Source organism: Rhinolophus ferrumequinum, chromosome 19, assembly GCF_004115265.2.
Source record: "Rhinolophus ferrumequinum isolate MPI-CBG mRhiFer1 chromosome 19, mRhiFer1_v1.p, whole genome shotgun sequence".
Classification (NCBI taxonomy): domain Eukaryota; kingdom Metazoa; phylum Chordata; class Mammalia; order Chiroptera; family Rhinolophidae; genus Rhinolophus; species Rhinolophus ferrumequinum.
The window spans coordinates 29,852,383-29,879,664 of record NC_046302.1 but is presented as its reverse complement, the minus strand read 5'-3'; the positions used below and the strand labels follow the sequence as shown (position 1 = coordinate 29,879,664).

General features: G+C 35.8%; 2 protein-coding genes across 2 annotated transcripts in view; one reads left to right on the top strand and one right to left on the bottom strand.

The window, feature by feature from the left end:
• Window positions 1–27,282, bottom strand: part of ELP2 (elongator acetyltransferase complex subunit 2) — a 38,794-nt gene that overhangs the window by 5,168 nt on the left and 6,344 nt on the right. Inside the window, exons 4-19 of the mRNA XM_033087107.1 lie at window positions 24,509–24,665; window positions 24,045–24,122; window positions 22,516–22,580; window positions 21,632–21,698; window positions 21,029–21,169; window positions 19,820–19,915; window positions 18,631–18,731; window positions 18,302–18,433; window positions 14,584–14,733; window positions 12,780–12,968; window positions 11,327–11,396; window positions 10,719–10,814; window positions 10,512–10,569; window positions 9,934–10,006; window positions 2,704–2,896; window positions 651–772 (exon numbers count right to left, since the gene is read on the bottom strand). Coding sequence (XP_032942998.1) covers window positions 651–772; window positions 2,704–2,896; window positions 9,934–10,006; window positions 10,512–10,569; window positions 10,719–10,814; window positions 11,327–11,396; window positions 12,780–12,968; window positions 14,584–14,733; window positions 18,302–18,433; window positions 18,631–18,731; window positions 19,820–19,915; window positions 21,029–21,169; window positions 21,632–21,698; window positions 22,516–22,580; window positions 24,045–24,122; window positions 24,509–24,665 — 1,788 coding nt within the window. The remainder of the gene's footprint in view (window positions 1–650; window positions 773–2,703; window positions 2,897–9,933; window positions 10,007–10,511; window positions 10,570–10,718; window positions 10,815–11,326; window positions 11,397–12,779; window positions 12,969–14,583; window positions 14,734–18,301; window positions 18,434–18,630; window positions 18,732–19,819; window positions 19,916–21,028; window positions 21,170–21,631; window positions 21,699–22,515; window positions 22,581–24,044; window positions 24,123–24,508; window positions 24,666–27,282) is intronic.
• On the top strand, window positions 16,251–17,132 carry LOC117011641 (leukocyte receptor cluster member 1-like). The gene has a single exon (XM_033087109.1). The coding sequence runs from the start codon at window positions 16,268–16,270 to the stop codon at window positions 17,060–17,062; it is 795 nt and encodes a 264-aa protein (XP_032943000.1). The 5' UTR covers window positions 16,251–16,267; the 3' UTR covers window positions 17,063–17,132.

Below are 27,282 nucleotides of genomic sequence, written 5' to 3'. Positions count from 1 at the left end.
TGACTAGGCCTGGAGAGGGAAGGAGAGAAAAGGAAACTCAACTGCCTTGTCACCTCTGGTCTGCAGGAACCGCAGAAAAGGGAAATAGAAGAGCATAAATAGAGGAGGAATGACCAGAAGCCAGGAGCACATTCCCCAGAGAACATGGGTGAGAGTCCGAGTCAAGAACCTACTCTCAGCTAACTTGTTCTGACTTCTTCCAAAGTTTGGATCTCACACACACACCCTACTCCGACCAATGAATGAAAAGGTAATATTCACTCAATATAGAAGGAAACAATCTTAACTCCTACAAGCATGAAAAAGCAAAGTGGGAACAGTTTCGCCCCCCCGGCCCCCTTGCCCTGCTCCGCTCTCCTTTCTTAGTCTTGATCCATTTCATTTACTACTTTCCTCCCACTGGGGCCATCAGATGCGAGTCATGGGTCTGAAAGGTCTTCCTTTCATATTTGATATTTCAGAGAAATGTACTCACAGAATTTAACAAGTAAGAAAATACACTTTTATGTATGCATATGAAAAACACAGACAGGAATACATACATCAGTTTTTAAAAGTTGTATCAGAAAGTCAGGATGTGTTTTCTATCCAAACATACCTGTGACAATATTATTTTACATTTGAAAAAATATTAAGTTAAAAAAAGTTACCTTTTTGTCTCGACTTCCAGTGAAGAAAAACTTGCTGTCAGGACTCCAATCACAAGACCAAATAATTCTACTGTGCACAGCAGTGATTTTGTTGGTGAAGGCAAAGAGACTGAAAATTGGGTCTGAAAGAAGCACATATTCATGACTCACAAAGCAGAGAAAGCTGTTTTTTACTTGTTAGAAAGCTGTATTTAAGTGTCACATACATCATGTAATTTAGTATCCAATTTACCATATTTTGCCATGTATAATGCACTTTTTTGCCCAAATTTGTGAGGGAAAAATAAGGATGCCCATTACACATGGGTAGTACTAATTCCATATGTATGTAAATGCTTTTAATTATTTTATTTATGCTTATGAATTAAAAGCATAACTCTAGAAATCAATAACGATATCTGTATGCAAAATAATACCCTGGAATACGGTAATTGGTTTTGTTGAACTTAACGATGACCTTGCGATGATGAAGAGTTCTTGGCCTTCTGTGATGCGTAAATATCATAAATTAGTTACCAGTACATAAAATTTCTTGTACCTTGTAAATTTGTTACCAGTACATAAAATTTCTTGTTCTTATGTTTTGTAATTGTTACATAAAATTTCTTGTACCATAATATGTTAAAAAATAAATGCTGAAATTCTTTTATAATACAAAAAACAAGTACGTAAATATAAACAAATAAAAATTTGAATTAAAAAATTAAAATGAAAGATTTTTTTTTTTCCCCTGAAAGTTTGGGCCAAAAACGTGGGTGCACATTATACACGGGAGCACATTACACTCGGCAAAACACGATATATATGCTCACTTTTGCAACAGACCACAACTAGGCAGCTGACCCCTTACCAGAAGGCTATGGGCATAGTTATTTTTCTAGTAGGAAATGATTTTATACTGACTAGTCACTCTCTAGTGACGGATGACAAACATCTTCCAGGCATTTAGCTAAAGGTTCAATTTATGCCTATGTAGCCAGATTTGCATATTAAGCTATGGAAAAGAAGATTAAAGCACCCTTAAAAAATGGTTTAAAAAAAAAAAAAAGCTTAAAAAAAATCTTTTCCCTTGTAAGACTGAAATGTAAGGTAACTTCTAGCACTTATATGGACAAAACCTAAAACATATAACTGCTAATGAGGAGGGAAGTAGAAGGTATCTGTTAATCCATAATCCATAAAGATATAGCAAATTAATGGATATGTTATTAGTATCACTTTAACTTCTTAAAAGTAAAGGTTGCATGTTAGGAAATCACTAGTTGCAAAAGAAATCAGTCTGTTCTAACACATACTGCTCAGTATGTGTCATAGTCCCTAGTATTCTCTAAAAGACAAGAAACTAAGAGACTATTAATAGGAATATCACAAGATTAAATTCATTGAAAAAAATAAAAGTAGGAGTAAACAACAGATACTTTAAACACTCTCTAGATTTCACCAAGAAACCAGGAGAATAGGAATGGCCACTGCTGAAACAACACGAAGCTTTTTTTCTTGTCTTTTTTTTCAATTTATGTCAGGCTCGCAGTAGAAAGCAGGTAGGTTAACATCTTGCCCAGGGGTCATGTTATTCACAGGTGGATGCCGAAAACACCCTTGCCAATTATCAAAGCGACAGGGGTGGGTAGGAAAAGGGTAAAGATAATGGTCCTTCTAAGTTTCATTATTTAATTATATCGTCATTATTCCTGTCCCACAAAATCCTAACTTAGAATATAACATCCATTGGGTTTTATGGTGGCATTCTATAACCATCTGCAAAATCGAAATTTTCTACATATAGATTTTTACGTTTCTTTAACTGTGACGTCTGAACATATGCCTCCCTACCTAATCACAAGGAAGTCAACCCAAAGATCACCTGCATTTAAATCTTACAATGAAGGTCAAGTCTTCCTCAATTATAACAATTTTGAAAGACTTCACAACGGTGAGATTCTGCCCTTCACCCAGTTATCATTTGTTTCTCTTCACTGAATAACTTCTCCAGGTGGATAAAACGGACGTAACTGTTTCACCAATAATCTTCCCAATCAAAAGCTGTTTTTACCTAACTCAGGAGAGATTGTGTCCTGCCTCTTCCACAGTGACCAGGTTCGATCTCTGGAAACAGCTAGTAAGAACTTGTCATTAGGTGAGAAGGCCATCTGTGTGACAGTCAAACTGTGGAAAACTAAATTCTGCACCTGTTTCCAAGATGTAGTGTTCCAAAGAATGATAGCTGCATGCTCTTTCTTAGCTGCCTGTAGAACAGAGATGAAACAATCAAGCAATTTAAGTAGAAATAAACTGAAAAGAAAACATTTAAAAAATAATATATTGTTCCCATGGTTATATTTTAAGTGTCTGTGTAAATGTTAAAAAAAAAAAAAGTTCTAAGGAGATACATACTACAACCAAGTGTAATCTCTGGGAAGAAGATTGGGATTAGAAAAGATGAATCATCAGAGACTGACACTGTAATCACAATGTTTCAATGTTTTACAAGAATATATTTGTATATTAATTGTGTAACTAATAGTTTAGAGACTTTCACTGCTCATCAGTATGGAGTAACAAGGACCAACTGGATTTACTCTCGTGTGGAAAACTAAAAATCCAGACAAAGTACATGAAAATGATGGCACTCCAAAAATAGGAGCTATCTGGCAACAAAAAACACTGGTCCCTGTCACATAAAATGAATCACAGAGTGGAAAAAAAAAAAGAACACCAATGAACTCTGTGACAAGTTCAAGTAATTAAATATAGATGTAATTAGAGTCTTCAAAAAGGATGAGAAGAAAAATTACTTAAAAAGATAACAGCTAAAAACAATAAACTTACAGATCCAAGAAGTTCAATAAAACCCAAGCACAAGAAACAGGAAGAAAACAATACCAAAGATAATCAAATTGTTTAAACTAGCAATAAATATGAAATTGCAGTTAAGAGGGAATAAAACTCATTACTGAGGAACAAAGGAAAATTACAGCAGACTTATGAGAAACAATGCAAGTCAAAAGAAAATGGAGCAAAATCTTTAACGTACTGAAAAGAAAACTAACAATTCTTTACCCACCATAAATATCATTCAAAAATGAAGGAAAAAATACATTTTTCAAACAGGCAAAAGCTGAAAAAAATTCATGACCAGCAGAACTGCCTTACAAAGAATGTTTTTTAAAGTATATCCTTTTTGGCAGAAGGAAAATGGCATCTGAAGAAAAAGGAAAAGGAAACTTTTTTATTATTTACATCTCTGTAACAGATAATTGACTGGTCAAAGCAAAAATAACAATATATCATGGGATTTCCATGAATAAGTAAAATGTATAACAACAATACACAAAGCAGGGAGAAATGAAAGTATACTTCTGTAAAATTCTGAAAAGTTCTATAAAGTTGTTACATGAAACAGTGCAATATTACTTAAAGATAGACTGTGGTAAATTAAACGTGTATACTGTAAAATGTAAAACAACCAATAAATAACACAACAAAAAGTTACACCTAGGGCAGACGGGTGGCTCAGTTGGTTAGAATGTGAGCTCTGGGCAATAGGGTTGCCGGTTCGATTCCTACATGGGCCAGCAAGCTGCGCCCTCCACAACTAGAATGAAGACAACAAGCTGCCGCTGAGCTGCCACTGAACTCCTGGGCGGCCAGATGGTTCAGTTGGTTGGAGCATTTGCTCTCAACCACAAGGTTGCCAGTTCAATTCCTGCAAGAGATGGTGGGCTGCCGTCCCTTGCAACTAAGATTGAACAACGGCAACTGTACTTGGAGCTGAGCTGCGCCCTCCACAACTCAGATTGAAAGCACAACTTGACTTGGAACTGATGGGTCCTGGGAAAAACATACTGTTCTCCAATAAAGTCCTGGAAATACACACTGTTCCCTAATAAAATCCTGTTCCCCTCCCACAATAAAATCTTAAAAAAACAAAAAGTTGTATCTACCAAACAAGAAATAAAATTGAATCATAAAAAGTAATCGAGTAATCCAAAATTGTAAAGTGGAACAAAGAACAGATGAATCAAGGAGAAAACAAGTAACAAGATGATAGATTTAAATCTAACCATATCAATTATATTAAGCGCAAATGGTCTAACAAACTCCCCTATTAAAATGAAAGATTATCAAGATGAGTAAAACAGCAAGACTCAAATATATGCTGCCCCCCACAAAACCCACTTGAAATAAAAAAAAAAAAAACAGCTTAAAAGTAAAATGATGGAAAAAGATACAAAATTCAGAAGAAAGCTGGAGTGGCTATATTCACAACAGACAAAGTAAATTAAAGAGCAAACAAAATTACCAGAGATAAAGATGGTCATTTCATGATAAACTAGTTAATTAATCAAGAAGATAGAGCAATCATAAATATTTCAACAAAAGAGCTTCAAACAACATAAAGTAAAAACTGATTGAACTGCAAGGGTTAAAAGACAAATCAACAATTATAGTCAGAGATTTCAAAATGCCTCTCAATAAAACTGAAAGGATAAAGACTTGAACAATATTATCAGCCAATCTGACCTAGCTGGTATTTTCAGAACACTCCACCTAAAATAAACAGAATCCACTCTTTTCAAAGTGAACATGGAAACATGGAAACAAGATTAAATTTCAAAGGATTCAAATTATACTGTGTTCTCTGACCACAATGAAATTAAATTAGAAATCAGTAACAGAAAGATAACTGGAAAACATCCAGCATATGGAAAATAAATAATAATTTCAAAATAACCTATAGGTCAAAGATGAAATCAAAGGAATATTATATTTTTAATTTAACGAAAATAAAAACACATTAAAATTTGCAGAATGCCTCAAAAACAATACTTAGAGGAAAATTTATAGCACTGAACACCTATATTAAAAAGATAGCTCTGAAATCAATAACCTCAGCTCTACCCTTATTTAACTAGAAACAGAAAAGAAAATGAAATCTAAGTAGAAGAAAGGAATAAAAATATCAAAACTCAATAAAATAGAAACATGAAAAACAGTAGAGGAAAATCAATAAAACCAAAAGTTGTTTCTTGGAAAATATCAATAAAATCATTAAAATCCTAATCAATCCCCAGAATGCTTCTCCCACCAAAAAAAGGATTAAAAAAAAAATGGTGTGAGAGAGAAGACACAAATTGCTAGTAGCAGGAATAAGAAAGGTGATAATACTACAGATTACTCAGATATTAAAAGGATCATAAGGGAATATTTTTAATAACTTCACGTCAATAAATCTGACAACTCAGATAAAAGAGACAAATTTCCTGAATGGTACAAACTATAACAGCACGCTCTAAAAAAAAGTGGATAATCTAAATAGCCCTGTATCTATTGAATAAATTACATTTGTAGTTAGAAACTTTGCCACAAAGAAAGCTCCAGGATCAGTTGGCTTCACTGATGAGGTCTGCCAAACATTTAAAAAAGAAATAACACCGATTCTATACAAACTCAGTATAGATTTTAAATTTAGATTTATATAAATTTTAAATTTCAGCAAATTTAAATAAAAATATTTCTATGAGGCTATCATTACTGATGCCACAACCAGATGAAGCCATTATAAGGAAAGAAAAACTATACCTCATGTATTATACATAAAAGTTTGAAACAAAATTTTAGCAAACTGAATCCAACAACATATAAAAAGATAATACATCATGAACAGGTGGGGTTTGATTTTAGGAATGTAAAGTTGGTTTATCTGATAATCAACGTAATTCATCATGTTAATAAATTAAAAAGGAAGAACCATCTGTCATGTAAATAAAGAAAAAATATTTGACAAAAATCTAACATCCATTCCTGATAAAAACTCTTCTCAAACTAGGAACTATAGGGAAATTCTACAACCTCTTAAAGAATTGAGTCATGAAAAATCTATAGCAAACATCATTCTTAATGGACAAAGACTGAATGTTTTGTTACTGAGATAAGGAATAAGGCAAGGATTTCTGCTGTTACCACTTCTATGTAACATTAAGACATCCATATAGGAAAGGAAGAAATAAAACTTTCTTTATTCATAGGCAATAGAAGCATCTACGTGAAAAATCCTACAGTATATAGAATAAAGCTTCAAGAACTAATAAATAAGTTTAGCAAGGTTGCAGGATATAAGATCAATATACAAAAAGCAACTGTATTTCCATGTGAGCAACAAGTAATCAGATTAAAAAAATATATGAAATAAGGATAAGTCTGACAAAATACGTGTAAGACCTGACACTGAAAACTACAAAATATTCTCAACAATAAAATACTAACATTGGGAAAAACTCAGTGAGAGGTATAAACAGTATTCTATGTACTATCTCTGCAACTTTTTGTGAAATCTGAACTTATTCTAAAATAAAAGGTTTACCAAAAAAAAAATCATTACTGAGAAATTAAAGACCTAAATAAGTGAGAGGCATATTGCATTCATGTGTCAAAACTCAATATTGTTAAAATTCTCCCCAAATTGATCTACAGATTCAATGCAGTCCTCATCAAAATTCCAGCAGATAGTTATTTAGAAATGGTCAAGCTGACTCTAAAATTCATATGGAAAAGTAAAGAACCCAGAGTAGCTAAAATAACTTTAAAGAGTAAGAAGAGAGTTGGAAGACAATTGCTTCCTAGTTTGACGATGTATTACAAAAATTTATAGTTATTAAGAAAATACAGTATTGGCATCAAGACAAAAAAAAAAAGATGAATAGACAAGAATACAGTCCAGAAATAGACCCACACATATATAGACAGCTGATTTTTGACAAAGGTGAAAAAGGCGGCAAGTGAAGGGATAGTCTTTTCAACAAATGATGATGGAACAACTGAATATCCACATGCAAGAAAAATCACCTTTATTCTATACTCCACGCCAATGGCAAGAATTAAAGATGTATCATAGGTCTAAATGTAAAACTTAAAATCTATAAAACTAGAACAAAACAGACCTTTGAGTTAAGCAAAGATTTCTTAGATACTACACAAAAAGCACAACCCAATACAGAAAAAACTTGGTAAATAACCTGCACCAAAATATACAATTTCTGTTCTTCGAAAAACACTCTTAGGAAAATGAAAAGATAAGCCACTAGGAATAATTATCTACATAGCATGTATCTGATAGTTTTATCCAGTGTATATAAAGAGCTTTTCAAAATTCAGTAAACAATCCAATAAAAAAAATGGGCAAAAGATTTGAACAGATATTTCATCAAAGAGGATATACAGGTGGGAAATTAGCACATGAAAAGATGCTCATTTTCACATGAAAAAATGACATTATTAGTCATTAGGGAAATGCAAATTATAACTACAATAAGATATTAACAATTAAAATGGTTAAGAAGACTGGCCATATCAAATGTTGGTGAGGGTGTGAAGCAAATGGAACTCTAATATACTGCTGGTGGGCTTACAAAATGGTACAACCACTTTGGAAAATAGTTTAGCAGTTTCTTAAAAATGTAAATATACAGCTACCATATCATCTAGCAATTCCACTTACAAGTATTTACTCAAAAGAAATGAAAGCATATATCCATGCAAACTTGTACACAAATATCCCTAACGGCTTTATTGACAAAAGCCAAAAACTGTAAATAACTCAAATGTCCATTAATAAGTGAACAAATCAACAAATTGTGATATACATATAAAAGGGAAAATTACTCAGCAATAAAAAGAATGAACTATTGATACAGGCAACAACATGGATGAATCTCAAATTATGTTGAATGAAAGAAGCCACATACTCCCTTACCCCCCAAAAAAGTACATACTGTATGATTCCATTTATATAAAATTTTAGAAAATGCAAAGTACTCTATCATGACAACAACAAAAAAACAGATCAGTGGTTTCCTCGGGATGGGGCTGGAGAGGCAGGAAAGAGGAATTACCAAGGGATAGAGGAAATTTTGGGGGTTGATAGATATGCTCATTATCTTGATTGTGGTGATGATTTCACAGGTATAAACACATGTCAAAACTTATCAAATTGCTCACTTTCAGCATACAACTTATAAAAGAACACTAACGATACCTAAATAAAGCTGTTAAAAACATTAGTTTAAAAGAAAGATGCATCTAATCGTTTGCTCTATCAGTCAAAACAAAATGTGGGACTGGCACCTCCATTCAAGAAACCCAGCTACCTTGAGGTTGTGCCTAGAAGATAAAGCTACTACAAGTTTCCATGGGTCATTTACCCTTCTATTGAGCAGGTGAGTTTATACAAATATTCACATTCAAACTTCGCAAGCCACATAATCAACACTTCTTTTCTACTGTTTATTAAAATATAAAACACACCGAAAAATCACACAAATAATAACAACAAAAAAAGTTAGTTGCACATGCTGGCTACAAGTGAGCCAACTTGAAAAAACAGGAAAAAAAAACCAATTATACGATTGACAGTGCCCATCGCTAAAAACAAATTAGCAGCTCAGCAGAAGCACAGCTATTTCTGCTACTAAGCCCCATTCTTCCCAAGGGCCCCAGTAATAGAAGAAAGTACTCTGAGTCCCGTCCTCACTAGGGGACAAGTGAGGGGAATGGAGCGGGAGGGGCACAGTAATATCCCTGATGACGCTTCTCAGTAAAGGCCAGTGGCAGGAAGCCACAGCAAAAGCAGTGGCAGAGTAGCCCATTCAGATCGGCAGCTGTCATCATTATGCTTACAACAAGTAAACATATTTTAGAAAATTTAGAGGAATGTGTATGGGTCTCAGACCCTTCAGACAATCCTCCATAAATATTATTTCACTCCATAGAATGTGGATAAATATTGAATAGTGAGTTCACAATCATTCTCCCAGACAAATGTTTCACGTGCACTATTCTGAGCCAGCCACCACCTTGCCTCCCCCTGGCATGGGTGGAGGGACTCTACTCAGTATCGAGAGCGTCCTCAAGAAACCAGAAGAGGGACTGCACTCCAAGTTACATCTTCTCATTCCTCTGCGTCTCCAGGACTCCACTTACTTAAAGTTTATCACATTTGTAAGCCTCATTTTTAAGATACCCAATTAAGTAATTTTTGAGTAGGGGCATAAATCAGCACAAACCAAGTATTTAGGAACAAAAATGTGCAGCTGAAATAGACTTAAAATGCAACTGCAGACTTCTAAAGGGACAGAAAGGAAGAGATAGGGAAAGCAAGAGTCAGGAAAAGCAGGCTCCAGTGGCCGTTCATGTAGGGGCCTGACTAAATCACTACCAAATCTGCAGGAGCTTAATGACTCAAATAACCTGTGACCAAGTAGAATAAAAAAGTAAAACTCCCTACCTTACAAGCTGAGGCCAGCAGAGTCTTTGAATTGTTACAAGCAACACAAAATATTTCATAACCGTGTCCATATCTAAGATTTAAAAAGAAAAAATGCATGACTCTTGTATTAGTAAATGTACCTATTCTCATGCTGCAACATCTTTAAAGGTGAAAGGAAAAGCATCAATCTCTCCCGCTAGCATTACAGTACTTTTAGGGACCATTACATTTCTGTGCAGGCAAACATTTGGAGAAAAAAGAGAGAGACTAGAGAAAAATGCCAGCTTCCTAGAAGTAATATTAATAGAACTTATTCAAACAAACAGATTAAAATACAAGTTTTTACCCCCAGCCAGCCAGTAGAATAAACAATAAACCATGGAAAGGTTTTGATCGGGAATCATCAAACAAACCAACCAACCAACCCAGAATAACAAAAAACTATGTGAGGTTTGACTCTCGCGCTTTACGAAGGCTACTAAAAGATCTTTAGAGCAGGGAGGGAAATGCAGGTAAGAGGAAAGCAAAGGAGAAAAGCAAGTTGTGAAGGGGGGCAATGACAAATATAACAGAATCAGACCAAAGAGCTAGCTTACAGTTTTTGAACTTCAGGCCACAAAGTATTCTGTAGAAGATGATCTTCAGTGGGAGGTTCTATAATAAATTCGTATCATTGCAATTATTTTTTCTATTTTTATGCAAATGATAAGTAAATTCTACAGCACTTATTTAGGTCAGCAGTGACAGATACCATACTCTGCGTACTAATAATTCCATTAAACCATCTTTTTGCCATTTCTTACCGGTAAGTATGGATGGTTGAAAGGCCACCTGGTGATGCTCGAAACCAGTACTAGTTAGCAGCTCTTCTTCATCAGAAGGCTGAGAAGCTATATCTCCTAGTTTAAAAGAAACACATCAACATCATGAATGTAGTCACCATCTTTTCATCTCCTATACATGTCCCATTATTAAGGTTACCAGTTAGAAAGTAATGGCACTTCACAGCAGTGTAATTCAAAGCCACGGCCACATGATTCCAAAGCCAAGGGTATTTCTACTATTCCAAGTGTGCTCCTTGGAACACTAGTCAATTCCATAAAGACGCTTTCCTTTTCCTATGACCTGACATTCCCCAAACTTTTAAAACTATGGAACAGACTCTTTAGGCTACCCAGATTAGTAGCTGTGGTTGTGGCGCTCCATGACTCTGTCAAAGCTGAATCTATTTCAGGGTGTGTGTGTGTTCAAAGTGCTTATCACAAAACATGTGATGGAGAAGACAGATGCATGTATTGTGATTTTAAAAAAAGTATTAGCTATAATGAACATTAAGTACATGTTACACAAGTGTGTAACCAGATTTTAAGTACCGCTATGGGTTCAATAATTTTGGAGACTAAAGCCTTACCCTGAAAGACAGCTTTATTTGATAGTCCCAAAGCAGGGACAGTAGCTCCTTCTGGAAGATCACCATCTTGCTGGAATAAAAAGTATGATATATGTTTTACAAAACAGAAACAGACTCATAGATACAGAGAACAAACTGATGGTTGCTAGATAAGATGGGGGTTGGGAGTCTGAGTGAGAAAGGTGAAGGGATTAGAAGTACAAATTGGTAGTCAGAAAACAGTCACAGGGATGTGAAATACAGAATGGGGAATACAGTCAATAAGGTTATAAAAACTGTATGGTGTCAGATGGGTATACTAGACTTACTGGGGAGATCACTTCATAAATTATATAAATGTCTAACCACTGTGCTGTATACCTGAAACTAATGTAAAATAATTTTGAATGTCAACTATAATTTAAAAAAAAAAAATATATATATATATATAGTCACAGGATGTAAAGTACAGCATAGGGAATATAGTCAATGGGATTGTAATAGTTACGTACAATGTCAGATGGGCAGTAGACTTGGTGGAGTTATTACTTTGTGAAGTGTGTAAATGTCTAATCATTATGTTGTTTTGTACACCTGAACTAATAATAAAAAAAAATAAAAAACAGATATAAATGAAAAAAATAAATAAATATAAAGTATGATATATGTTTTAAACACTAAAAGTTACTGTTATTTCAAGCACTACAAAAATGTCATGCCCATAAATGCTGAGAAGCAGTTTAAAAGCCACCTTTGTGTGGACATCTGCCCACATTTCCATTTCCTGAACCAATAGAAACAAAGCTAAGCAATCACTCTCCAACGGACAGGTTCCAGCTAACCCCCAACCCTCTACCCAATCCAGAAAGTTGGGCATCTTCTCATCAATGAGTTCATCGAACCCAAACAGCTCACTGGGTTTCAGGGTCTGATAGGAGACGCACGGGGCTGGCTTCTAGCACAGAGGAGGCTGAAAATGGAAAGCCCGGCGCTCCACTTCCAAGAGTCTCACAGCCATGTATCTGATGATGCTCATGCAAACACAGATGTTTCCCAGAAAGAGAGTCATAGTATTTTCATTAAACATATTTAAATAATTGAATATTTAAATAATTTTTTACAGAGGGACATTTGAATTGCCAATAATCTGCTTAAACTGTAATTTATACAATCCAATTACATCATATGAAACTATATGCTAACCATCAAAACCTGCCAGCGATGACAGATAGTATTCATACCTTAATTTAACATTTAAATTCTTTAGTGTCTTGGGCTAATTCGTGACAAATTTTCTGGTTCTAATATTTAAATTACTGCATGCCACAGAGTACACAGAAGTTTGTCAAGGCAATAACAAAACAATTTGACTTCCTTTCTACCCATATACTCCATTTATAGCCTTAAGAAAAAATTTTTTTAAATTTTAAATGAAGTGACTAGATTTAGTTAAAACATTTAGAGCGATACTCACATTACAAAGCACATGATTCAGTGATTGGCCTGTAATGGCACAAAAATTTTCCACAAAATTCCGAGGTGCAGAAAATACTCGAAGAACTTTTTCATCTGCTCCAGATACAAACTGAAACCGATTAATCATGGCCAAACATTTCAGGTCATATCCATGTATCTGAGGCCTTGAAATTTCATGCCAAGTCACCTGGGGATAAACAAAAACAATCACACATTTCAAAACAGAATTCTTTGCAACAAGCAAAATATCAGACACAAAATCATTTATTACGCCATGGAAATATGACCAAGGGGCAGACTGACTCATGTTGTGTGTATCAGTGTTCAGGCCTTTTTATTGCTGAGTCATACTCCCTTGCACGGATATACCACCGTTGATCTATTCACCTACTGACAGACATGTCGGTTGTGTTCCAGTTGTGGTTTACCAAAACTGCAGTCATGAACATTTATGTACAAGTCTTTGCCTAGATGTAAGCTTCTATTTCTCCTTGGGTAAATACTACCAATAAGAAAAATGGCTGGATGATACAGCAGATGTATATTTAAATTTTTAAGAAACTGCCAAACTATTTACCAAAGTGGTTTTACATTTAACAATCCCACCAGCAGTGTATTAGAGTTCTAGCTGCCCACTCCCTCACAAATACTTAGTCTAGTCAGTCTTTTCATTTTAATCATTCTAATAGGTATGCAAGGGTATCTCATTGTAGTTTTAATTTGCTCTTACCTGACAACTAATGATGTTGAGAATCTTTTCCTGTTCTTATTTTCCATCTATATGTCTTCTTTGAAGAAATATCTGTTCAAATCTTTTGCCCATTTTTTTATTGGATTGTTTGTTTCCCTATTACTGTTCTGAAAAGTTTTATGTATATTCTGAATATAAATCTTTTATTAGATCTGTGCTTTGTAAATATTTTCTCCCAGTCTGTGACTTGCCTTATTTTCCTGATAGTGTATTTCAAAGAACAAAAATTTTACATTTTTGTTAAGCCCAATTTATCGGTTTTTTTAATGGATCATGAATCAACAACTGAGTCTTATCAGTAACAAATCACCAAGAGCTACAGAATATCACTCCAAATCATTTGCCTTGTTTTTTTAATTGACTATAGTATTGCCCCCCATGTCCTCAACTCCATGAATTTGCAACTGAAACAGTCATGTCGGTGGCAAATTTCATTAGCTCTCAGGAACTGACCCACAGTCAGTTCCATGAATTTTTGTCATAAATTGAAGCTGAGTATACTGACTTTCTCTATCACATAGCACAGTTCAATGGCCTACCAGTGGTAAAGATTTACTGAGATTTTTGAGCTCAGAGCCAAGACTGAAAAGTTTCATGTGCAAAAATCACCCTCAACCACTATTACCTAACACTATATGACTTTAGAAATTAGTTTTTACTACAGACTTGATAGTGTTTCCTAGTGAATTAAACCTAAAATTACAAGGTATAACAGAATTTGTATGTGGAACTGAAGTAAATATATTTTGACAACAACTAACATTTGAATTGTAAAGAGTACGTGTATGTTTAAGTTTTTAAGAAAATACCACTTTTCTAGAGTGGTTGCATCATTCTGCGTGTCCACTAGGAATGTATGAAAGTTCCAGTTGCTCTGCATCCTTATTACCACCTGTTATTGTCAGTATTTTTTACTTTAGCCATTCTAGAGGTTGTGTAGTGGCATCTCACCATGGTTTTAATTTGCATTTCCCTAATGGCTATTGATGTGGCCCCTTTCATGTGCTCATGGATGTTTCTTAAAGTGGATGGGTCAAATAGGACATTTTACCTGTACTTGGTCTTTTTTCTTCCATGGAGCAAAAAGTCGAGTTGTCTGGTCAGTCCCAACAGTAATGATAAATTCTCCTTCTGGATCCCACATTAGGTCTTGGACACCATCAAAATGTCCTGAAATGACAATCTCTGGAGTCCACTCTATCTACAATGAAAAGTGTACATGATTACATCAAAATAAAGACCACCACTACTCAAAATAAAGTTTGAAAATGCCTTCAGCCCTCAGGTCTGATAACGGGCAAGACTGAAGCCCCTGAGCAAGGTGAAAAGCTAAGTAAACAAGACAGGATCTTAAAATAATAGGATCTGTTTTCCAGTCAGCATATTAGAACTTAAACATTCAAACATGTCCTTTAAAGCAGTAACTTTGGGAAATTTCCCTCCATTCATCATTTATTAAATGTCTCCTAGAAGCCAAATAGTACTTAACCTTTTTATACCTAAATTAACCCTTCTGTCAAAGAGTTACCTAGATCGTAGGGTCATTATGATGAAAAGTTTATATTTGTAAAGCACACAGAATGATGCTGGCATATACTAGGTATTATGTGAATATCTGTTAAACTAAGTCACAAAGAAAGAGTATTGTGTAAAATGCATTAGTAGATTCTGAGTGTGGGCCTAATGGCCTTATTAAGAGGAGTTGCAGGAGTAGAGGAAAGAAGGCTGAGTCAAACCCAGATGGCCCACCTACTGAGGGAGCCTCTTTCAGCAACCATGGAAACAAACAGTGACAGTGAAATACAGGAAATGTCATAGGCCTGGTCCACAAAGCATCTTTTTGAACAACCTCAAACAGTGATAAAACTTGTCTTTAGAGGAAAATTAAATTTATGTAAATGGCTAAAAGGTCATTCAAAGTCAAGTCTGATGAATAGGACCAGTGATTAAGCTAAGCTATATTATTTTCTGGTCAAAAAAATAAAAAGGCTGTGACAAAGAAATGCTATTAATTTCCTCTGTAACATACAAACTAATTCTAAATTAAGCACTAATGGGAATTTCCAAAATGTTCTGAACAATGGGTAGCACTTTTGGACTATCAGTACAGTTTCCACTGTTAACAGTACTAAAGGGCAGTGTTTGTTTTAAAAAATCAGTCTTGACAACAACAAATGTATCTCTGGTTTGGGATCTTGACAGTGGAGGAGGCTGTGCTCATATGAGGGCAGGGATATTTTCTGCTCAACTTTTCTGTGAACCTAAAATTGCTCTAAAAAAAAGTCTATTTAAAAAAACTCCCTCAATATTTGATAAGTAGCTATTATAAATTTGAAATCAAATTATAAGCACAAGCACAGTGAAATGAAATCCTGTCTTCTGGTTTGAGTTTCTCCTTACTCATCTGATGAGTTTTTCTATGAAAGCTCTCAAATATCATGTTTCCCCGAAAATAAGACCTAGCCGGACAATCAGCTCTAATGTGCCTTTTGGAGCAAAAATTAATTTATGTTATGTATGTTATGTTATGTTATACCCAGACGTATATTACAGTAAAATAAGACTGGGTCTTATATTAATTTTTGCTCTAAAAGATGCATTAGAGCTGATTGGCCAGGTTTTATTTTCGGGGAAACATGGTACTACCTAAAATATAGCTCAAAGGAGCTCCGAGTTAAGAACGAAAATATTTATTTAAAAGTGTCAGAGCTGAGTCTGTAGACTGCTACGCCGCCATGAACATTTTGCCCAAGAAGAGCTGGCACGTTCGGAACAAGGACAATGTCGCCCGCTTTCGGCGTGACGAGGCCCAGGCCGGAGAGGAGGAGAAAGAGCGTGAGCGGAGGGTACTGCTCGCTCAACAAGAGGCCCGCACAGAATTCCTACGGAAGAAAGCCAGACATCAGAACTCACTACCGGAACTTGAAGCAGCAGAGGCAGGGGCCCCGAGTTCTGGCCCTGTGGACCTTTTTCGGGGGCTGCTGGAAGAAGGGAAAGGGGAGACCAGAGGCAACAAAGAGTATGAAGAAGAAAAGCGACAGGATAAAGAAAGGCAGGAGAAAGCTCTGGGCATCCTGACGTACCTGGGCCAGAGTGCAGCGGAAGCCCAGACCCAGCCCCCTTGGTACCAGCTCCCCCCAGGGCGAGGGCCCTCCCCGCCTGGCCCAGGACCAGATGTAAAGATCAAGAACCGCCTGGACCCTCTGCAGGAGATGCAGAAGCATTTGGGGAAGAGAAAGCACAGTGGTGATGATGGTGGTCGCAGCAGAAAGGAAAAGGAAGGGTCTCACAAACAGCGGCCCAATGAACCCCCATCCCTGGACCAGCTTCGAGCTGAACGTCATCGGCGAGAAGCTGCTGAGAGGGCGCGGGCGGAGGCCCTGCTGGCCCGGGTCCGAGGTGGGGCCCCCCAGGAGGAGCAGCCAGAAGAGGAGGCAGATGACCGGCGGAGGCGTTACAACTCCCAGTTCAACCCCCAGCTGGCCCGGCGTCCCCGCCGGCAGGACACCCCTCTTACTACTGACTCCTGAGGGGTAGAGGAGAGGCTGCTGCCGCCAGCCGTCATATAAAACTATTTATTCATAAATATTTTCCAAAATGAAAAAAAAAAAAAAGTGTCAGAGCTAATGGCTCCCTGGTTCATTTAATAGTGGAAACAATCTTGAAGGTCACTCCAAATGGAAGACACAAGGGAAAGAGTGAATCACTCTATGTATTGAGAAGTCAAATCATCACAGGTAACACAACTACTACCAAGCCCACAAACTAAAGGTTCTGCAAATCCATGAATTTGACTTTATAAAGAAAGCCATCAGATGTATATTCAGAATCTGTGGACTCATATTCACTGAATGTTCTTATTTCTTTCTTTTACTTATTTAAAATATACTTGCCTAGTGTTCGTATATGCCAGTCCCTATTTTTCATACTGTACAAATATTGACCCATTTAAGCATCATATAAACCCTATGAGTAGATGCTCTTACTAACCACATTTTACAGATGAGGAACCTGAGACAGAGGTTAGGAAATGTCCGCAAGGACACATAGCTAGTAAGTGCTGGGGCAGAATCTGAGCCCAGGCTGTCTCACTCCAAGGCCTGTGTTCTTAGCCACTGTGTTCCTGCTAGGTGGTTTCTCCATTCAGAAGCAAATTAGAAAGTAAAAGATGGAAGATACTGAGCATGACTAGAGGAAGATTACCTCTCTTTGAGAAGAGACTAAATCTTACAAGAAATACCTCTAAGAGCCCAATATTTGGAGGGCCATGTAGAATTACACGAGAGCATCAATATATTCCATCACAAAATTATAGGTGCTCAGAGTGCCCTTTTGTCAGTCACTCATTCAATAGTTATCTATGGAATACTTTGTCATCCTACAAGAAAGTATTGAACTATGTTACCTTTTATAAGACCAAGAAGTTACACATTTTAGGAAAAACTCCCATCAAAAATTTATATAGCGTAAAGAGAGAGCTTAAACTTTATATAGCTTAAAGTTCACTTATATAGAAAACTTACTATGTGTAAATTTCAACGCCTCAACAGTGCTGAACAAATGAATACATCTATTCTTAGAAAAGCATGAGTTTCTTATCTAATAAAATACAGCATATATTTACAAAAAGAAGTGATGTCATTAGAGGCATCAGAACTTGAATGCCTCTACTATGTTTCATTAGTGCTATACGTAAAACAACACCTAGGTTTCATTTTGGATTCACTGTATTTGATCAGAGACGCTACATTTAAAAGTGCTTTTCTTACTGGGTTAGCTGCATTCTGTTTCCAAAGGTGCAATGCTCCATGGAAAGCATGAGAGATGATCATGGAGCCATCTTCATTGAACTGGCAATCGTAAAATCCCAGAGTATTTCCACCTACTTCACCTACTCGAACCTATGCAATAACAGACAGAAAACAATTCATAATCAACAGTCCACACTTCTCACAAGAAAAACCACTGAGTCCAGAGATTATGTTCTCACTTACTTAACATATATGAAGAATAAACATTTGCAGCTCTAAGAATATAGAGTTGGGATTTAACAGCTTTTAAACCCAATTTTCTATTCCTTAAACATCCACATTTTTACCTGTTCTAGCCAAACTCCTGACTCTTCATCTGGAGCCCAGAGAATCATAGTTTTATCCATTGAGGCAGATAACAATCTCATTGGCTGCTGTAGAACACCATCTAAAAAAAATAAAAACTGATGCCTTTAGGGGATCAACAGGCATCATGTTTGTAGATTACCAGAATAACATGGGTACTGCAAATATGTTCACTACAGCCTGCAACAGCAAAATTTTGAAAACAACACAAATGTATAACATTAGAAGAACAGATAAACAAGTTGCTGTATATTTAGACAATGGAATAAACTACAATAAAAATACACAAACTCGGGCTACATGCATCAACGTGCATACAATTCCAAATGTTTAGCATGTTAAGTTAAAAAGGCAAGTTGTAAGAGGATAAATACATATTGATATCAAGTTTCAACAGTTATAAAACAATATTGTTTATGGCTACATAAATGTGTAGTTAAAATATAAAAACATGCATGGGAATGACAGCGCACTGAATTTAGTATTGTAGTTGCCTCTAGGGCAGAGTGGAGGGGGAAAGGGTTCAGGAAAGAATACGCAGAAGTCCTCAGTATCTTTCATATCTAATTTATTTTTTTTACTGCAGCAAATATGGCATAATAAAACTGAATGGGGAGTTACCTGAGCATTAATCACTGCTATTCTCTACTCTTGTCTTGGGAAAGAGGCTGGAGGAAGAATAAGAGGCTGTGCCTCACTCAGCTCTACACCCCAGCACCAGCTTGAGCATACACACAACTGTCACTCCATACATGGAGGTTAAGGACAAAGGAAAGAGAGGGAAAGAATCTTATTTTTTCATAAATGATGTGTCTTAGTATTACCAACGATCTAGTATCAAGGGTAAAGGATCCAGTGAAGTTGGCTTGAAAGTCAATCTCTCAAATCCCATGAAGAATAGGTGAATACTTTTAAGAGAAAAAATTAATAGGGCTGTGGTGGTTTTGGCACCATGGCAGGAATCATACCTTTCCCACTCAGGACAATTTTCAATGGAATTGAGTGTCAGCAGAACAGGGCTACAGTAGTACACTTTGCCAACCTGAAAATGTCTTATAATTGAGACTTCCAGTCACACTAAAAAAAAAATCCTCCACTTCATCTGTTCAGCTTAAAATTGTGTATGTCAGATTTAACAGAAATGAGGGCTGTGTATGGTTTTCTTCCCACCTTTGTAAAATGAAGGCTGCCAATGAACTGCATTTACCCAGTTTTCATGACCGGCCAGGACAGTCTCCAGAGTAACCGCAAATGCGATTTTGGTACCTATAACAAAAGCAAAGAAGCATTCTTTCCACAAAGATTTTCTAAAAAGAACATTTTTCATAACCAACTCTGTTGTACAATTACGTCCGGAAAAAAAATCAGAACATGATTTAGTCAACAAAAAAGAACATGCATTCTAAATTTCATTAACTTCACCTACTGTTCAAAATTACAGGAGAAAAAACTTCTAAAAATACATAATTTGTCTTTACCTGTTCGTAAATAAATATTAAAGAGTATTCTACTTTAAATTTTCTGCGACAGCTGCTATACGGCTAATAAAATGCAATAATGGACATGTCAGCCTCCTGGCTATGCTCACTCATTACCACAGTATAATAACCTAAAATACTATTCCATTAAGAAAAAATAAGATAAATGCAGAAATAAAGGAAGTCAAATCAGTATTGTAACCTTTCAAACAAAATAAAAATAAATAAATAAATCACATAAAAAATGTCAAATTTGGGAATAGCTACTCATAATATGCTGGTTATAGTATTTCTTGATTCCCCTCATAAAATTATGTTACCAAAATCTCAACTTTCATGGGCTTTATAACCAAGAAGAGTAATAACGAAGAAGAAAATTCATGGGTGAACAATGCTCACTGACAACTAACTTTATAATTTAGATACACGCCAAAACACCTCCTTTAAATACATTTCAACAGTATCTACCACGCAGGGGTATTGTTCTGATGCCAGACAGCAAGAAAACCAGAATTACATGTAGGGATTCAGCTTGTCCTATAGAACATCTTCCAACAAAGGTATGGATAAGTCACATTATTACTTTGATCTTCCTATGCTAAAAGTGCAAATTTAGTAACATTTTACAAATTAATTTATTGAGAAAACATTAAAAATTATTTTCAGCATTTTTTTTTTAAATCTCACTAATATGGTTTAGAAGAAAAATAAGTTTCATATATGAAAGGTGATTCGTCATCACATAAAAATAAAAAAAGGAAAAATGCACAGTATCAAGTTTCACATATGGCTCTGCTACTTCTGAAAAACTAACCTTCATATAGGTATATGGTGAAACAAATAAATCAATTGGCTAGGAGACCTAAATATTATTACAGCAAATATTTTCATTATTACTCACTTTCATTTTCTACAGTAAAAGTATTTTCCTTCAGTCTTATAGTATCATCATCCTGAGTTCTTAACGATGTCGATTTTATATACAGCTTCCATATTCGTATCAGGCAATCTTGTGAACAGCTTGCTAGGAAAAGATCTCTACCTAATTAAAAAAAAGGTTATTATGTTAAAAACATTACATTCTTAAATTTAAGTATAAGACTTTTTTCTCTACAACATGCACATTTCTATTCCTGAAAAAATTAAGACTTTCATTCGACCTATATTCATTTTTAATAACATTGACAAATATATATACAATGCTAATGAGTGGTTATAACATGGTATTTTTATGCAGTCTACTAAGTTCTACAAATAAACTTTTCAAGAATGTCTGCATTTGGAATAGTCAGCTTGTGTCCTCTTTTAAAAGATCAATTTGTTTCATCCTCTACTACCCCAATTAATAGCGAATAGAAGGGATAAGTATCTTCTTTTCTAATTGGAACAATAGAAAAAATTCACATACAAAGAAAATTTAAATTTAAAACCTAGGAGGCTGCTTTCTTGAAAGATACACATACTTGCCCCCATCACATGTACCTCAGCAAAATTTCATACTGACCAAAGGCTGCCCATTCCACGCCTCTTATCCAATCCTCGTGTCCACAGAGGAAAAGCACTTTCTGAAACTAGTAAGATAAAAATCATTGGGTTTGGTGTAAGAATTTAGTATTTTCAGGTATATCAAATTTAGTATTTTCATGTATACCATTAATTTCATTTGGACTCAGCCAGTCACACACACACACACACACACACACACACACACACACACACAGAACACTATCTGATTAGACATAAGACAAAAGTCTCATCTGGGAATAAAAAGATCTCATAATCATCTAAATCGTCTAACTGAGCAATGCTGAGTAGATAAGATCTGTAAACCTCCAATAATCTAAATGTTTACAAGGTAAAATGATATATATTGTAACATAATATAGATAAAAGTTGGGTAGTGGGACATTCACAACCATTTTAAACTGTCTTACAGAAGGAAAAGAAACAAGTATCTCCATTATTAAATAAATGAGCCTAGAATTAACCAATTCTTTCTAGAAATTCCCTCCCCTACTCAAAGAGTAGGTAAAGCTCAGAAGGACAAATAAACACTACCAAGGAGTGTTTCACTGTAGGTATGAGACTTCATTTAAAATTTTAAGAATAAACACTACTGCAGCACCTTCCTTCTCTCCTTCCCTCACCTAATAACCTGTTTCCCCCTAACAACTCCAGACCTGGTGATAAATGCAGCAGTTGCTTGGTGTTTGGACTGACAAACCATCTAACAGAGGATCTTAAAAAAAAAAAAAAAAATTCTCCTGTTGGAGTATTTTGGTTTAGATGAGAACATTCCTAAAATTCTCTAATCTGGAAATAGTCTTTATTTTGATATGTAATTAAGCAGGACCTAATTCCAGTCTCTTCATAAACATCATTAATTACCTCATCATTTTGTTGAACAAATAAGTGAATTTTGCAGTCATCATCGCCACATGCTAATACTGGTACTGAGGGGGGAGAAAAAGAGGCTTCACTGTAAGTATTCCATCATATTATCATCACCTATGCTGGATTCTAAGCTCTAGGTAAAGAATCCTCACTTCTATTTCCCACACCACTGAACAGATAAATTGAAAGTACTTGATATATGTCTACAGGAATAAAATGAACACTCTAAATTAACCGAGAGTCCTTTCCTCCATTATGTGTCATTTACGATAGAAGGAGCCGGGACAGAGAAGCTCCAGAGCAGGTTGGGAGCATTTTCACTGTCAGACGGAAGACTAATATGAAAAGCTGTTAGCCCAACTGAATAATAAAATGCAAGAACTACCATGAGCCTAGCATCATGGCTACTGTACAAAGACGTAAAGGTATGTTACTCTGAGGACCTCACATTTTATTTGAGAATTCAATAGTAAAACAAAATTCACGAAGCAATTAGGGAACACAATAAAAGAATTAAATATGTGGTTAAAAAGCATGTAATTAAATATGTGGTTAAAAAGCTATGAAAGGTGCATCTGTAAAATTGGTTTTCTTTAATAAGACAAAAAACTAATTCACATTACCAAGGGATGGTCCTAATGACTGTGGAGCAAGGTAAAACAGAAATTTTTTTTCTTAGGAAACACCTTGGGACCAAGTATATTTTTCAAAGATTTTCTCACTTTAAATCAACGAAAAACAAAACCAAAAAACCCCAGTGACTTGACCTCAGTGTATGTGGGAAGATATTAAATTCCACGTTATGAAACCAGAATGTGAGTTCCTCCTCTGAGGGCTCCCTCGCACATAATGGAAGCATCACATGAAACCATAGAGTCACAGCTCTTGCCACAGAAAGCAAGAGGCTGATGCCTTCCAGGCCCCACCTTTCTCTACCAGGCCTGTCCTCCAGGTTACTGAGGGGGCCAAGAGACAGACTACTTCACTCTGGCTATCAACAGTCTTTGTGGAGGATAATCAAAGAGAGGTATAGATGGGTTTCAGGGCAAAACGAAAATCTTGCTCTTGGGAGCTTTTATTACGTCGTCTTAGGCAAAAATGTCATCATACAGGGTGTGAAAGGGCTGTCATCTTGAGAGAAATGCTCACATGGTCCATCTTCAGTACTTTTCCAACTTATCCTAGACCTTCACCTTCTAAAGCGTTATATACTTTTCCCAATTTAGATCTAAATACATCGACAATCTTTGATAAATAACAGTATCGATCTTGAGTACATACTAAGTCATTTAAATTTCCAACAGCTAGCAAAATTCCTAAAGAGCTTCCCTTATCCTTATGTTCTATACTCAGATCATATGAATATTGAAAACAAAAGTATATTAGCTAGGTCTCAACCTGTTTCATGAAAAAATTTAGACACAAAGTCGAGACCCAATGTTTCTTTTAGGTTCTGGTCATATGGAGATATAAAAATACTTGTCTATTGCTCTTTCAATATGCTCTTTTAGCAGGATACTCACCATCAGTATTAGGCAAAAAGGATAAGCAGAGAGCCAGAGTGAATCCGTTTCCAAAGTTCAAGGTCTGAAGGCATGTTACTAAGAAATAATAAAAAACACCATGAACAACTAATTCCGAGCTTATGCACCTAGAGAGGCTTATCCATCGGCACAGCCCGAGTTGTCAGCAGGGAGATGAGAGAAGTCAATCCTGAGTCCCCACTGACCATGTGAATTTAAATGGTCAATCTTTAACAAGGTTACAGAGAACAAAACGATTTATATGAAAAGGCTTAGAAGGGATTTACATTAACAACCAGTTTGGTATTTTGAAAAAGTACAAAAAACACAAACACTTAGATTAAAATCATAACATTTTTAAAGTTTCTAGAAAGACTAAAAAAATGATATGCATGCTCTTCTGGTTGTCATTTGTTTGACAATTACTATGTCATTGGTTTGGATTATAATGCCTCTAAACCTACCTTCTGAACCCTTTTTAAACCAAACTCGAACAGTGGAATCCGAAGCTGCAGAAACTATCAGTGTATGTAAGGCAGCATCTGATGCCCTCCTCTGGTACGCAGCATGCACTGCATACACAGGTCCTTCATGGCCGTGGAGAGGGACCGCCTTTAAAAGCTGAATCAGAAAGCATAACAAAAACATTATGAGAAAAAAAGGAATTATCAGTTTCACCTTTATTTAACTGGAATCATAGGATTAATGGTACTATTAAAATGCATGATCTAGAAATAGGTCCTTTCAGTTGAACAGAAAATAAACTTTCAAGAAGTCAGTCTGGTCATATTAATTACATAAAATGTGCATACCCCTTTACAAAGCAATCTCACATCCCAGAATCTACTCGGAGGCGCTAACAGCAATAGTGCCATGTTTCCCCGAAAGTAAGACCAGGTTTTATATTAATTTTTGCTCCAAAAGACACATTAGGGCATATTCTCAGGGGATATCCTATTTTTTCACGAACAACAATCTACATTTATTCAAATACACTCATGTCACCTTCTTCTAGAACATCGTCATAATGCACTAAATACTTCCATCTGACTGACGATCTTAACTGGGGTTTATTTTCAGGATAGGTCTAATTTTCGGGAAAGCACAGTATAACAAATAAAAGACAAATGGAGAAGAATATTCATCACACACTCTTCAGGACAGTGAAAAACTGCAATCAGCATAAATGTATTAATAATTAAATTATTGTAGACATACACTATAGCCAATAAAAAGGATACTATAGATAAATGTATGCTTATTAACATGGAAAGATGTCCATGACATTGACATTTTTTAAGAATACAGGCCAGCTTTGTGGAATGTTCCTTTTTGGATTAGTCTGATGCTCTGTCATGAACAGATTCAGGATATACATTTTGACATCATTACTACTGAAGTGCGTCACACCAGGAAGCACACGTCGGTTTGTCCCAATTTTGGTGAAGTGAACTTTGATATCTTCGTAAAGGTAGCATCTGCCAGATTTTTTCACTGTGAAGTTAAATTTTTTTTTTGGTGATAATATGTGAGATTGTACTTTGGGACGGAGGGAATATTCTATTCACCATCAAACTTCTACCAAGTACTTTTAGCATCTACTCATAATACTTGCCTAAATCAAGTACAGCTGCAAAATGGAAAAATGGCAAACAGAACTGGGAACCCATTTACCACGTCTACCTGCTTGCCATGCAAGACTTCCCGGTGTCATCGTTTCTGCTATTTTAAGTGTATTTCTTAGAGTTCCAAATCTGTGAGATCCCACCACTTTCTTTGAGAAGTATCTTCTAAAAATTGTCTGCTGAAATAGATGTATCCCTTAATCGTCTCCTTAGTTGTTTTCCCAATTACTTAGGCAGAACCCTGCCACTCAAGAAGGTAATAATTAATAGTTATGTACAAGGGTCTGTACACTAACTTCCTTTCATCACTAACTTTTGGCTTCTTTGAAAAAAACAGTATAATCTCTTTTAGATGTAATTATATACACATAACTAGAGATCTGGAATAATGTTTATCATGTTAGCTCTGTTGAGATTTTATATATAGTTATTTTTCCCTTCTTTATACTTTTCTGTATTTAAACCTTTTTTACATGAGTCTTAAAAAATTACAACTATTTAATACTCACTTCACATCTTTAAACAGAGTTGTATTTCAACAAAGAATTTTAAAAACTCCAACAAAAAAAATTTCTCCAGCTCACCAGCTTTTTTGAAAAACATTGCTCATTATTCAAAGACTCGAACCTCTCATTACCAACTTAGAATTACTTCCTTTTATCAGATGTCAAGGGGTGTTGAGCACGTGTGCATGGAAGTACAGACAAAAAGGAATCTTTAAGCCCCCAAGGTTGTAATGCACGGCCCCTTCCCTAAACCTCTTATTCCCTCGTCCCTCTTGATGCCTTTCATCCTCCTCCTCGCCTCCTCCCTGTCTGGCCTCACATTCTTGCCTTTGGCCCCTTCCTGTCTAAATGTGCTCTCTGCCATAAGATACTTGCTTAGCCTGCAACCCTCTCTACCGACAGGAGAAGCTTGGGGCAGCACTGAGGAAAGAATTTTGCCAAGTTTCACCTCAACGTCTCAGAAATGAGTGCTGATTATCACTCTCTCTGGATTCCTTTGCCAACATCAGTCCAAACAGTAGCAGAGTTTGTCACATTCCCATTTGCCTTCATTCAAGTCTAGATGGCTCCACAATGCCCACTTCACACCCGCCCTCTCTTTCTGAGGACAAGTCTGAGTATCTGGTCAGCAATTCAAATGACATGTTTACAACCTAAATCCACATCTTCCCTCCCACTCGCCTATTTTCTTGTGTAGAAGTACCTTTCTCCTGGAGCCCTACACAGAACCTCACTGTTTCTGATTACTCACTCCGCTAACCACTCCTTTGATAACTATCTAGTCAATGCCAAAATCATTTTTTCCTTCAAAAATACATCTCATATCCCTTCCTCCGTATATTTTCCTATTCTAATTTGGCACACTGCTGCCAAATTAATCTTCTTTTGATATTCATACTCCTCTGCTTAGAAATCATCAATGACTTCCAAATGCCTGCTAATAAAGAACAAAGTTACTAGACTATGGGGTGATCATTTCATAAGTTAAATAAATGTCTAACTACTATGCTGTACACCTGAATTAATAAATACTGAATGTCAACTGTAAATTTTTAAAAAATTTAAATAACAATCTCAAAATTAAAAGTTTTTTTTAAAAAAGAATAA

Bases quoted from the DNA above. Each gene is read 5' to 3' on its own strand.
- LOC117011641 (XM_033087109.1), top strand. From the start codon at position 16,268: ATGAACATTTTGCCCAAGAAGAGCTGGCACGTTCGGAACAAGGACAAT.